Genomic DNA, 14,997 nt, shown 5'->3' on the forward strand with positions numbered 1-14,997 from the left:
CATCAAATTTGAAAAACAAACACACAACACACATAGAGAGAGACACACACACATACACACACAACAGACAGAGAATTCAGTAACGAACTTCTTAAGTTCGTTGAAAACAGATAAGATTAGTTTTATGCACAAAACTTAGTACTCATATGTTTCGAAATTATACATCCTTAAAACTATTCATTAAGTGACATCTGTAAATCTAAAAGAGTTATGGGCTACTCTGCTCACTTGACGAATATTATACGCCAAAATGTCTAAGAAGAAGTAGATACTTTGCTGAAACCTTTAAATATGAGCCAGGACGTCCATAAGAGGAGCCAAAGGGGGGTAATCGTTTCTCCCTTAGCACTCCATACTTTTTAAAAAAAAAAAAAAAAAAAAAAAAAGATCAAAATAAATATACTGTTGATCGATCGGTGTTTTCATAACTTGTCGATCGACTTGCTACCATAATACTGCTGTGCTCCTAGCAGAAATACATGTTGTACGTTCTGGAGGTTAATGCCTTGACCACTTGGCTACACATGAGCTTCATTAAAATAATACCGCAACTCTTTAAAATAGTTTTGTTTTTAATTTATTGTTCACGAAAACAGTTATAGCAAAGTGGGCGTGCATTGTAAGATGTAGCAGTTGCATCTAGCAGTTTTTAAACAAACACAATCTGAAGAATATCGTCACACATTGGAGGCTCCTGAATGTTAGTATATAATATTGAAAATTTGCAAGCAAAACGGGATGGACAAAACATGCGAGCCTGGTTATGATATTGCTATGTTTTTCACAAACATACGTATTTCTTGCTGTCCATACAGCCATGATGAATTTTTTTTTGTCTGTTCCTCTTACAACGTACAGAATGGAAAGATCCTTCTGCACGCTTAAGAGGATTAAGACATGGCTTCGCTTGAATATACGTAGCTTGTGCATGCTAAGTGTCCACAGGGAAAAAGATAAAGTCAATGAATCTGCAAGAAAGTGATTTTATGTTTGGACAGGAAAAGAGAAATTTTCGACTTCTATTCAAAGAAAACTGAAATTTTTTAACGATGTGGAAAACTGAAAGTCAGTTATGTATTCTCTTGATTTTCTCAATTGAAGGTTTGTGTATTTGTACATTGTATTTTATTGTAGTTCTTTCACTAACAACTTTAATATATCTATATACATAAAAATGCAAGTGACTATGTTTGTGACTTAATAATTCTTGAACCATCCGACCGATCTCGATCAAATTTTTAACATAGATGAGGTTCTGCCCTGGGATGGTTTTCATTATTTCACTTTGACGGTGCAACTTAGGACAGGGGGAGATATTAAAGATGATGGAAAATGGCCCATAATAGTGTCGAATCCATAGTTTCAGAGCCGCTGAGACGAACAGTGATACTTCCGACGCCGTTTAAATCCAAATTCAGCCTCATTACTACTCGTAAGGGGGATGGTGACTTGTAAAAGTAATTGAAAATGACCGATATTAGTATCGAATTCATAGTTTTTGGGACCCGTAAGTTGATTGGTAACAGTTTTGGTGCCCTTTATGTCCAAAATGAAGCGTATTGTCCCCGTACGAAGAATGAGCATTCTGCTAGTTTGTGATAAATCAATGTTCAACTTATGTCTATGTGTATTTCAGTAGAGGGTCATGCCAGTGTAATAATTAATACCAGAGTCCTGCAAATAGAGCGCCTGTTAGAGACCTGCACGGGCCGGGCTTGGGCGGGCTGACACTGATTTCTCTTCAGGTCGGGCCGGGCTGGGGCCGATTAATTGCAATTCTTTAATAATTATTGACTTTCGTTAAACGATAATTGGAATAAAGCCAAACGTTGAAGAAGTGTGCCCGTAAAAAATGTTACAAAGAATCCAATAGCTATTTACAGTTTGTGTTGCTTAGCGGCTCCACTTTCACTATAGAGGATTGCAGGCATTGCGCGGTAAATTGAGCTCTGACCTTGACCTTCACTGAACCCAAAATATGACAAAAAGGGGTGGGAAAGTTTTGCCTGTCGCTAAACAATATTGCCATCTTCACTTTATGCTAAAAATCAATTAAGTTAGATTTTTGTTACAGGAAATGGAGTTTTTGTTGAGGCAATGCTACCATTCGGGAGGCAAGCGTCAGGTTGTGAACCAGAGTTTAGAAAATGTTTCTGAGGGTTAGGTCAAGTTTAATACTAAATTTGAGAAAGACTGGGGCTCGAGCTAAATTTTTTAAAAATGAATCGGGCCGGGGTCGGGCCAAAACTTTTAAAATTCATCGGGCCCGGGCCGGGCTTGGGCCAAGAATTTTAAACAACTTATCGGGCCGCGCCGGGCTCGGGCCGAAAATCTCCAAAACTTTTCGGGCCCGGGCTGGATTGGGCTCGGGTCGAAAAATTCGGCCCGTGCAAGTCTCTAGCGCCTGCCAATTGCTCCCCCAACCCTTAAAACGAATTTTATGAACGCCCTTCGATACGAGACCAATAGATAGTTCTAGGAGCTGGAAAGATCATATATACAGTAGAATAGAACTTTGGGAGAATAAGGTGTATCAATCCAAATTAGAATGTTAAGCTATAGTATATACGTAGTTAATTACTTAATCAGCATTTATGTAAATCATCTGCGGAGATAAGCATTTTTCGCACATCATTCTCTCTATACGTCTTTGTCTTCTACTATAATTTTTAATTTTTTATTTCAAGTATGATGCCACAACTTTCGGAGGCATTGGTGGAGGTGGAGAGTACGTGGTCCAGACAGGATTTGGTTGGACCAATGGTGTTATTCTCATGTATCTCGAGAGATATGGAGATAAGCTCAAAGTCACGGATAACTTTACATAAGTACAAATTATGAAATGTTACGTCTACGCAAGCGTAAGTACAGTAAGTATTAATTTGCTTTATCAAGTAGACTTAGATAGATTAATTATAAATAATATTTTTATTACAAGGAGTTAGTATGATATAAGTTATTAACAAGACACATGGATTTACTTTTTTTTTGTCAATTAGTCATTTCATTACGATACTTTCTAAAATATAATGTTGACCGTTGTTACTTTTTGCTTCTCTTTAGGGGAGGGGAGTAAATCTTAAATTTATTTAAAATATATAATTGATATTTATAATACCATTTCATTGCAATTAAATAAAGAAGAGAATAAGGGGCTTCGTGTCACAGAGTAGGTCCAAGATGTAAAGGTTTAGCTAAAGTGGTAAGAGTGCACTTTGAGCAGAACAAGTGATTTTGTCACAGGATGAGGTTAAATTAGATTACGTGAGGTTTCTACGAATGTTCTGCTCAAAGTGCACTCTTAGCGGTAAGGTTAAGTTAGTTCAGGTTAAGTTTCATATATCTGGACTTATTCTTTGACATTTAACCCAGAATAAGATTTCTGTGGCTTAATTGCTTTTCAAGCAATATCATTCTTAGTTTCTTCCCCATTAATCTAATTATGGTAGGCCTATTTATGGATAACTGAAAGTTTCCCTTCATATCTTTCACAACCGGCTGGTTTAGTGACTTAACCACGCGCGCCTTCTGTGCAAGTGGTTCCGCCAGTAGAAGTATATTCAATGCCTTACAGTGGTTTCAATTCCACTGTAATTCTATTTCTCCCAGCGACAAGTAGGGTAAGAAATCCTCAGAGTCGAATTTGAGGGGGGAGAGGGGGAAGATAGGAGAAAATAAGATGGTCTTTCACATTGTTCACATATTTGAACATTTATAATTGTAGCGCTATGAAAGATCAGGAGTACTGGTGTTTAGTCCTAACTAACTTAGTGTTTGTTAAAAGATGGTGGTTCAATAGAACTTGTCAACTGTAGAAAAAGAAGAAACAAGTCGAGTAGACACTAGAAACTGTGTAGAATAGTTGTCTGTGTGCAGTGTTCGTAGTTTGAGGGAAATTTCATATATAAATTTAGCAAAATGGGAAAAGGGAATTTTTCTCATAAAACGTGAAGATCCAGGGAATTTTTTTCGCTGAATTATTAACCAATATAAATCCTTAAATTTTTGTTTGTTCTTCAGAAATAAACCAATACAATAGCGATAGTTTGTGTGTGTATGTGTATGTGTGTTCAAAGTAGCATAATTTGCATTCATTGTTGAGTGGGTAGATTGTTGTGTATTTTTTCGTTTAAGATAGTTCCGGGTAAAGAAAAAGTAAAAAAAAAAAAAAAAAATGTCGTTGGCACTTCCTTTAATATAGCCAAATTAATCTTATCGCATAGCTCCTGTCATAGGAATTGAAGACTCAACAAACTAGGTAAAATTTGTTAAGAAAAGGGAAAATGTTTTGCTAGTCGAGGGAAATTTTGAGTAAACTGTCTATGTGAATATGCTCGCATCCTATAACTACAAAACCGCACTGTTGTCGATGTGCATTTTATTTTAACTGTGGAATTGTAAGAAACATTGATGGTATTGTTAAACTGAACTATTGTATTGTAAAATGAACCAGTTTTATACAGTCCATCAACTTAAAAAAAAAAAAAAAACTTTCCAGCCTTAGAAAAAAGTAGATGTAAACAAACCCACCTGACTACTAGTGGATCGGTGACCAGTGATTGGTTGTTGATCTCACTGCACTAGTATCCTACCGCAATATAATCCCTACTAAAATGATAATTTCACATAAAAATTTCTGAATTTATCCTGCATTTTGTGATAATAAACGTAATATGTATAATATTTAACAACAGATGTAGCTTTATATCAACCTCATCCATAATTCGACATATAGTATTTACTTCGCATGCGTATGTGATCATAGCCTACCCCGCTCATTTGAAATTGTGGAATGCACAGTTCCGTGGCGATGATGGATAACAATACTACATCTTCGTCTCGTGTTATAAAACAGAAAAGAGGATAACAGGAACAGCGAAAATCTCGTTTATATGACGATTTAAGAAAATACATATTTCGAACGTAACAGTAGTCACTGTCAGTGCGTTAATTATTTAATTACCAACCGTAACCTTACACTTTGGAAATTTTGCGATGACATCTAGCAGACGATCTTGCTGTTCACGTCTTTCGCTGCCGAAGCACGTGTGAGTCGTGGAATAATACATTTCGCTTTGTTTACGTCTATTTTATTCTAAGGCTGGAAAGGCTTTAGTAAGTACTATAGTTCACACGCTAATTACATATGAACTATTGTAGTTCATTTAAAAATTTCTAACAGTAGTGCCCGTTTATTCACGCTCCTAAGTAAGTTATTAATCGGGGAATTTTCTTCCAAAAATATTAAGAAAGGAATTTCCCTCAAATCTCCCAGAAAGTTGCATCCTGGTGGTGGAGTATGTCATTTTTGTCTAGTCATCAATGTCAAAGATTTGAAGAATGACAGAGGAATAGTGGAGGGACGTAATATTTCTCGACGTTAAGCAGCAAAGCTATTGCGGTTTAGTCATTATCATATAAACTTTAAAACGGCATGGCAATTTGAATATTTAGTGAGGGGCGTTAGCGTCAGCATCATGGCACTTGTCCAAGATGAGAGCTAGTCAATCTGATAATTTTTTATACATTCTGTAACTTAAGTTAACGAATCGTGAATTACCAAAATAATAATGATTATAAAGTTTTACATTAGTAAAACCGATGAATCGCTTCTTGGCACAATCTTCTCTCCACACCTACCTCAAGACGGTAATTGAGATCTAATTCTAACATAAGATGTTTCACCTTTCATAACTGGACCACTTGAATGCCAAGTAGCCTAAGGTCAATAAAGAAAAAAATGACCTAATGCCTTCATCCATTTGTATAGCCTACATGGATACACTTTTTAAAAGATTTTTATAAACAGTTAATTACAGGACCTTGTATTACATAAATTACCGTTGTGGTTGCCGACATAATAGACTTTTTTTTTTGTCATGAATTCTTGCTTCAAATTTATCTCCTGGAAAATTTCAATTTTGGGCTTGGCATCCAAGCGGTTCCATTGAAATAAAATCTTATTTTTAATAAGTTGTTTTATTTACACTATCACTAAAAACATAAATTAGACTATTTTATGTGTCGTCTTTCCCTTTAAATATAGATACAGTTTCGAAATGCTCTTCTAAGGCTGCATTCTACATATCTACATACTATAACGTTTAAGGCTATATAATAGCCCTGAGTTCGTTATATTAGGAACGATGGAAATATTTCAAAACTAATTCATATACCAACTGTTCAAATGATAACACAATAAATCGAATTTATTTGAACTTCTGTATTTTCCGTGGATTTTCTGCATTTAATTTATTATTTTTATAATTAATCTTCTTTATAAACGAACTTACATCTACTATGACCTCCTCTCATACAATGTATAGAACTAACTAGAAAAAACAAGTTTCTACATGTTTGGCCACAAAAAAAAATGAAATTTTTGAGTTTTACGTCCCACGCTTATGCCGGTTAGGCTCAAGGAGACGGTGATGATGAGAGATGAATGAAATGGTGGAATGAAGAAAGTGGGAGGAAACGGGAGAACCCACGCACACGGTGTTTGTCCACCACAAAGTTCACTTGGTGGGAGCAGGGTTTGAACCCGAGACCCCTAGCACCAGAGATGAACGCTCTACCACTGAGCCACCGCGGCCCCAAGAAAGAAATGATATCCTACGATACAGACCATAGGAAATGATATCATAAGATACAGACCATTATCCTTAATAATAATATATATATACATTTCTATAAGTTATCGGTACAATCCGTATATATGTAATTTTTAAATGTTATTTACATCCTCGTCCACCATTTGCTGACCAAATTGGACTATTCTACAACACACTTAAGTTCACTTTGTGACTTTTAGAGATTTTGCCAAATTCTTAGGTTCAGTTAAATTACATAATCCAACAGAAACCCGATTACTTTTAGTGGTGATCTCCCTGGGCGTTGGGGGGGGGGGGGAGGGGCAGTGATGAAAATTTTCTGGAAAATTTTCCGATTCATAAAAACATACTCCACTTATTTCTACATCGTTGTATAGCCGTGATGTGAGTTGGAAAATTTTCTTCTATACTTTTCCGGAAAATTTTCCGTTCTTAACTGATATTAGTGATCAAGTAACAATTCCTCAGTATTCATAAATTGATTAAATTCATGTATAGAAATGTTAAAAAGTGAAAGATTGTTTAAAGAATCTGAAAGTTTTCATGGCTCAGACAATTTTCAGTACTATGTAGGAACAAGTGAAACAATTTTTCATGAATCGAAGAATTGTCTGTCCTGTACACTGATGAAAATTTTCCGATTCATAAAAACATACTCCACTTATTCCTACATTATTGTTTAGCCGTGATGTGAGGTGAAAAATTTTCTTCTATATTTTTCCGGAAAATTTTCCGTTCTTAACAAATATCAGTGATCAAGTAACAGTTCCTCAGTCTTCATAAAATTGATTGAAATCATGTATAGAAATGTTAAAAAGTGAAAGATCGTTTAACGAATCTGAAAATTTTCGTGAATCGAAGAATTGTGTTTTGTACAGTGATGAAACTTTTCCGGAAAATTTTGAAACGGAAAGTTTTCCGATACATAAAAACATACTCCACATATTCCTACATCGTTGTTCAGCCGCGATGTGAGGTGGAAAATTTTCTTCTATATTTTTCAGGAAAATTTTTCGTTCTTAAATATCAGTGATCAAGTAAACAGTTCCTCAGTATTTATAAAATTGATTGAATTTGTCTATAGAAATGTTAAAAATTGAAAGATCGTTTAAAGAATCTAAAAATGTTCATGGCTCAGACAATTTTCAGTACTATGTAGGAACAAGTGAAACAATTTTTCATAAATTGAAGAATTGTATGTCCTGTACAGCGATGAAAATTTTCCGGAAAATTTTGAAACGGAAAATTTTCCGATACATAAAAACATACTCCACTTATTCCTACATCGTTGTTCAGCTGCGATGTGAGGTGGAAAATTTTCTTCTATATTTTTCCGGAAAATTTTCCGTTCTTAACAAATATCAGTGATCAAGTAGCAGTTCCTAAGTATTCACAAAATTGATTGAATTCATGTATAGAAATGTTAAAAAGTGAAAGATCGTTTAAAGAATCTGAAAATTTTAATAGCTCAGACAATTTTCAGTACTATCTAGGAACAAGTGAAACAATGTTTCATAAATCGAAACATTTTGTGTCTTATATGGAAAAATTGAAGAACTTTTTTTTATGAGTCGGAAAATTTTCATCATTTTGAAGCAAAAAAATAAAACAACTTTTTATGAATCGGAAAGTTTTATTGCTCTGTAGAAACAAATGTAAGGAATTTTCATGAATCGGAAAATTTTCATCACGTTGTAGAAACAAGTGAAAACACTTTTCATAATCCGGACAGTTTTGGATATTATGTATAGTGAAGTTAGGTGGAAAATTTTCCACTATATTTAACTGCGCATTAAGATACAGTTCCTGTAGAGGAAAATTAGACAGCAACAAATTATAATTTTCCAATTAGATTTCGGGAACCAGAAAATTTTCTAATATTTCAAGTTGTGAAGTAAAAATTTACATAGTCTCTCTCTCTCTCTCTCTCTCTCTCTCTCTCTCTCTCTCTCTCTCTATTATATCTACTTATTTATAAATGTTGCAGAATATACATCTATAAAAGTAGTAAAGCTATGAAAAAAACGTCTTATGCGTATTAAACTGACGAAATCTAATATTGTAAGATCAAAGGTGGATTCTGAGGGAAGAACGCATTGAAGTTTTTGAAACATTCTTGAAATGAATGGTTAGATTTTCACTTCATGAAACTTTGTAAGACAATACTTATTACCAATAAATTCTACGGCTAAACAACGATGTAGGAATAAGTGGAGTATGGTTTTATGAATCGGAAAATATTCATGACTTTTAATAATTGAAATTTTAAATAATGGAATTGGATATTGTACTCTAAGAACTCATGTTCTCTGCACTTTGCATACACACACACACAGAGAGAGAGAGAGAGAGAGAGAGAGAGAGAGAGAGAGGAGTTGAATTGAGTTGATTTTGAGTTTAACGTCCCTTTCAGCAGCGAGACTATATAAGACGGGACCAACTGATTAACGTGAAATCCGAACTACATGATATTCCCGCTGGAAATCGAAGCCTGGTCTTCCATGCCAAAGGCGCGTATGCTAACTGCTTAGCAACGAAGGAGCTTGCAGATGAAGAGAGAGAGAGAGAGAAACACTGTGTAAAAGTTTACTTCCCAACTTGAAATATTAGAAAATTTTCCGGTTCCCGAAAGCTAATTGGAAAATTATAATTTGTTGCTAACTAACTCTCCTCTACAGAAATTCAATTTTGTAGCTGAATGTGCAGTTAAATATAGTGGAAAATTTTCCACTTAACATCACTATACATAATATCCAAAATTGTCCAGTTTATGAAAAGTTTTTTCCACTTCACACTTCATCACTTTTCCACATAGTGATGAAAATTTTCCGATCTATGAAAATTCCTTTCACTTGTTTCTACAGAGCAATAAACCTTTCCGATTCACAAAAAGTTGTTTCACTTTTTGCTTCTAAATGATGAAAATTTTCCGACTCATAAAAAGTTCTTTAATTTTTCCATATAAGACAGAAAATATTTCGATTCATGAAAAATTGTTTGTTTCACAAACTACAGAAAATTGTCTGAGCCATGAAAATTTTCAGATTCTTTAAACGATCTTTCACTTTTTTACATTTCTGTACATGAATTCAAACAATTTTATGATTGTTGAGGAATTGTTACTTGATTACTGACATTTTTTTTTAGAACGGAAACTTTTCCGGAAAATTTTCCGCGGAAAATTTTTCACCTCACATCACTAGGGGGGTGCACGATGGTTCAATGGTAGAGCTCACATCTTTTATGCAAAAGGTTAGTGATTCAATCCCAGGTCATGTATGTGATGGACAATATCGTACCAGTGAATTTTCTCTGGGTTCTCCCGTTTCCTCCCACATTATCATTCCATCAATTCTTTTCGTAATCAGTTACGTCCATGAACCATCAGTATCGTTTTTTTTGTAAACACCATAATCATAGACAAATTTTAAAGATGTGATATTTCTTATGATCACTGTGTTCTCTTCTAATATATGAATACTAGCTGGATTTTGTGTACAAGGTGTAAAAAATATGACTCCAGCGGGTATCGAGTAGACTGCGTTATATCCAGTGTTTCTTTCAGAAATAATGTTCCGGGGGGTCATACTTAGTATTCCGGGGAGGCACTGCTGGTATTATTCTATTTATTATTATATTAAATAAGTATTTTTGGTCTCCTCCGGAGGGGGAGGCACTCTGAGCACCGGCTGGTGGCAGTCCCCCCCAAAAACACTGGTTATATCTGATATACAATATTAAGATTTTAAAAGTTCCGAATCATGCTTCAGGTAAATGTGAAAGTTTGCGTTATGAAATACGAGGCGTGTCCAGAAAGTAAGTACCCTTTTGAAAAAAATACATTAAAACAGATTTGCTAAGCCAAATTTATTTTTACATGAAAGAGCAAACAAACTATTTTTCGACATAGTTTCCACCAATGTTCAAACATTTGTCACAGCGGGTGACCAACTTGTACAAATCTTCCTCAAAGAAACTTCCCGCCAGTGAAGACAACCATAATTCCCACAGTGTTCTTTTGTGTTATCATCACTTTCAAAGCGCTTACAGTCGAGCTCGCGCTTTGCGTGCAGGAGCGAATGGTAGTCAGATGGCGCCAAGTTTCTATAATTTGACGGTGAATTTCGACCGGCTTAACGTTCCTTGCATTCAAAAACCGGATAACAGAACAAATCTTACAGTCAGAGGGTTAAGCAATTATTTCAATCATTGAAAACGATCGCAGGACACAGTACACTTGCGACAACTCTTCATACTGGCGTCAGTGAAGAGGCAATGAACCAGTGAAACCAGCGCGCATGCGCGGAGCGACGACACTAGCGTTGGTGTCGTTCAGGCGAAACGGTGCGTAGTTGTTGAACACTGGCGGGATGTTTCGTTGAGGAAGGTTTGGGCAATTTGGTAACCAGCTCTGACAAGTGTTTGAACACTAGTGGAAGCTATGTTGAAAATAGTTTAAGCCGTGCTCTTTTATGTAAAACTAAACTTGGCGTGAACAAAACTGTTTTAGTATGTTTGTGTTTCCAAAACGGTACTTAGCCTCGTATATTTATCACTAAATTATAATTTCTGTTTTATTTATTTTTGTGACGAATCATTCTTCTTTTTAATTTAAAAGCTCGTTTTTAAATTTATTTTGTCTTTCTTTTTTAGGAAGCTGTTTTCGAAATAATTTAAATCGTTTTCTCTTGTTTGTGTCCAATTATTCAAGGACTACTTCTAATTAACGATGTTTGCAAGTGAACGAAACTGAAATTTTTACTTATTAGACAAAGTTAAGGGTGAATATTTACGGCTTTCAAAATCTTTGCCAATCCAAAATGGATTCTGCAGCCGAAAACAGCAGTATTTTTTAAAAAATATTAATCGGAAGTATGTGATCTACTCTTAGTTTATGATTTGAAACTAGATTATTTAACATGGTAGTTTTTTGTAATGGGAAGCAAAATGCTTTTCGATGTTGTGAGTGTTTCTGACTGTCAGTGATGGAAGAATGTCTTCAACTGAAATGTTGTATTTTTGTAAAGTAATGTATTTATTTTGAATGACAAATAAAACATTAGACTAATATTGGTGTTGATTTACTATTACTGAAGCGTTACGAACGCGTTATTAGCACTTAAAAGAGTATCCCTATACCTCGATTTCCTTTTTACAGTTCGTTTCGCCGATAACGGAGGATGGTAAAACATGGATATTTAGATAGTTCGCATACTAGTTCCTTTGTAATTCCTTAAACCGCTTGGGATCGGTCCTGTAGTTTCTAAGGCAAAGCGTTTCGAAACGTGAATTTTAAGTTGGTTCATAACTCTGAAAAGAGACGTTTCTCTTCCCATGTTTATTATTATTAGAACTTTTTTCTTTCATTTCATGTAAGGAATCACCTCCCAAAGTTTGTTGGTGGAGTTATCTACCACCCTGTATATACATACAAGGGACACTTTAAAAGAGGATTGTTTTCACCCCTTCTATCTGTAGAAAGTACGTAACCAGCACAAGAGCCATTTTTATTTGAATCCTGGGGCCTGTTTCTAAAAACTACCAGCCTTGGAACATAGTCATGTTCCAAAATCAAGCATTTTTAATTTTATGTAACATAAAATCATGAGAAATTAGAGGTACAAACAGTAATATTTAGAAGTGACTTCTACTATTATTCAACATGTAATATTTCTACTTCATGATACTGATTTACGCCTTTTTTTTTTGGGGGGGGGGTAAAGTCTACAGGACTATAATGTTGAGAAATAAGCCCTTGTTGATGTTAGGAAAGTAACACGTATTTTAGATCCAAATATTATAAATGAATGTATGCCGTATCGAAGCGGTTTCTACGAATATGCAAGCGTACTATAAATTAAGATTGAATACTGCGCTGAGGAGAGGACACACTGAAAAGAATGGAATGACTTTTACGACTGGAAACCGGAACAAAATGTAAAGTAACGGGACACAAGGGCAAGACCCTTCAAACCAAGACTGTTCTGGTCAAAACGAGATGTATACTCATCTCGTAAGGTCAAAACGGGACCTTACCTATAGATTAGTTTTTAAAAATAGGTTAACTTCATGAAGACAGATCACTGCAGTACGCGCTTTGAACGTACAAGAAGGTTAATTGGGAACCTATAACAAGATATTTTGTTGTGTCGTTGTCTCAAGATATTGATAAGGTACTACTTCATTACGAAGGAACTATTACAACCAAAATTACATTGTTAAGAGTATAAAGAAAGTTCAGACAAAACATTTAGAAAGTTTAGATATTTAGAACTAAATTTTCCTAAATATTTTTTTTCGAGTTTGCTACGTTGCACATCAGCAGTTAAGACAATGGAAAACGGAAGGCAAACGCAGCTGTTCTTACGTCCCTAGGGTCCATTTTGACCCAAAGCGATTTTTCAATTTGATTGTCTCGGACACTATGTGAGCTGTGATCCTCATACTTCGAAACTTTTAGTTATTTTACAAAATATGTGTTTTGTAAAAATTTCGATTCAGAACTCCATCCTGTTACGTCACATTAGAAAAAGTAACACAAAAGTTCCTCGGGTCCACTTAGACCCATTACTTCAATGAATATTTAAGTGACTGAAAAATCATTATTGAATAGATTTCTGATTATAATACCTTCACAAAACAATGCAAAATTATTATTAGTTACTTCACTGTCCGAAAATAATTCAGTTTCTTCCAGTATACTGTACTGACAAATTTTTTTAGATTTTGTTAGATACCTTGTACTGGCAACATTGTTTACGTTCATTTTGGATTAGTTTTTATTCGTATCATTGCTTGTGTCCACGTTGTGCAGTAATTACAGTCTAATGACTGCTTTGACACCAGAAGAATTCAGATCTTTCTTACTTTTTCTGACGATGAAGAAGTGACATCTGAAACGGGGTGTCCCGACAAAACGTACCACTTGAATTTTCGCGACAAAACGTACCACTTGAATTTTCGCGACAAAACGTACCACTTGAATTTTCGCGACAAAACGTATCACTTGAATTTTCGCGACAAAACGTACCACTTGAATTTTCGCGACAAAACGTACCACTTGAATTTTCGCGACAAAACGTACCACTTTTGACGACCTGTCATAAATGACAACCTACCATGGATTAATTAAAGCATTTCTGATATTTATTCCACGACAAAACTTACCACTTATATAAATTACAACCTGTCATGGACTAATTAAAGCATTTCGGATATTTAATCCGCGACAAAACGTACTACTTCATGTTAAGAAACTACTTCCTCATGAGCAGGTAAAACAACGGCAGTATAAGGTTGAGAAGAACAGACAGGTAATGTATCGAGTTGTCAAAATCACAAACTCATTGGTAAAAGAGGGCTCATTTACAGAGGAAATGTAGCAGCCTATAAACTGAAAGACACGGTTATAGATCATGGAAACTTTTTGGATATCATTCCTTTCTTAAGCAAATTTGATCTTCCGCTTAAAAGTAATTTAGATAAGGTCACCGAGAAGAGTCATATACGAGGAACTAAGCAGGATAGTGGTCGCATAACTTTTAATAAACATGGTGAATTATGTTTTGAATGCTATCACCACACTTATCAGAGAAGATATTTCGAAAGAAGTCTCTCAAGCTTCAATATTTTCTGTTCTATTAGACACTACTCAAGATATAGCAGTTTCAGGCCAGTGCTCTATTGTTTTACGGTATGTTGTTAAAATGGTTGTTAAACAAAGTATTGTTGTCATTGTAAAATGCATATCTACCACAGGCCAGTGTCTTTGCGGTTTACTGCTGGAAATTCTGCAGAAGTTGAACCTTGATATTAAGAAGTGTATTTGAAATTCAACCGATGGCTCAAGTAACATGCAAGGACAATATTAGGATTTTTTCAATTCACCTATGATCAGTTATACGTGTGATTCAGTTGATTTTGAGTTTAACTACCCTTTTAGCAGCGAGACTATATGAGATGCGACATACTGATTTACGGGAAATCCGAAGCACATAAGCTCCCGCCGGGAATCGAACCCAGGTCTTCCACGACAAAGGCGCATACGCTAACCGCTTAACTACTAAGAAACTCAGTTACACGTGTGGTGTTACGCTCATATACTCAATCATGTCATATGTGATCTGGCAAAAAAATTGCATTGATTCTGTGTCATTGTTCTGCTGAATGACTGTGCGATATTTATGTGTGAGTCTTATCAGGGAATGTACATTTGGAAGATCAAATGTTAACAAAGGCGTCTTACAGTTATTGCGGAAACAAGATGATAGAAAACACACTGTTTTTCAGAAAAAGTTTGGTCATTTTTCGAACCCAAAAAGTGCTTTGTATATAGAATTGACAATATTAATTAAGAAAATTGCTTCTACAGAAAATATCAAAC

At 35.1% G+C, this 14,997-nt stretch overlaps 1 protein-coding gene across 3 annotated transcripts in view; it reads left to right on the plus strand.

Moving 5' to 3' along the window:
- Positions 1–11,682, plus strand: part of LOC145690789 (trehalase-like) — an 89,066-nt gene extending 77,384 nt beyond the window's left edge. For 2 of the 3 annotated variants that reach the window (XM_081766065.1, XM_081766062.1), the window contains exons 5-6: positions 2,688–2,870; positions 11,268–11,682. In XM_081766065.1, the coding sequence (XP_081622191.1) occupies positions 2,688–2,828 (141 nt within the window). In that variant the 3' untranslated portion in view covers positions 2,829–2,870; positions 11,268–11,682. The remainder of the gene's footprint in view (positions 1–2,687; positions 2,871–11,267) is intronic. The other variant, XM_081766063.1, reaches the window with a different exon arrangement.
- The last annotated feature ends 3,315 nt before the right edge of the window (positions 11,683–14,997 follow it).

This window comes from Thermobia domestica, chromosome 7 (genome assembly GCF_964235325.1).
Source record: "Thermobia domestica chromosome 7, izTheDome1.hap1.1, whole genome shotgun sequence".
Taxonomy (NCBI): domain Eukaryota; kingdom Metazoa; phylum Arthropoda; class Insecta; order Zygentoma; family Lepismatidae; genus Thermobia; species Thermobia domestica.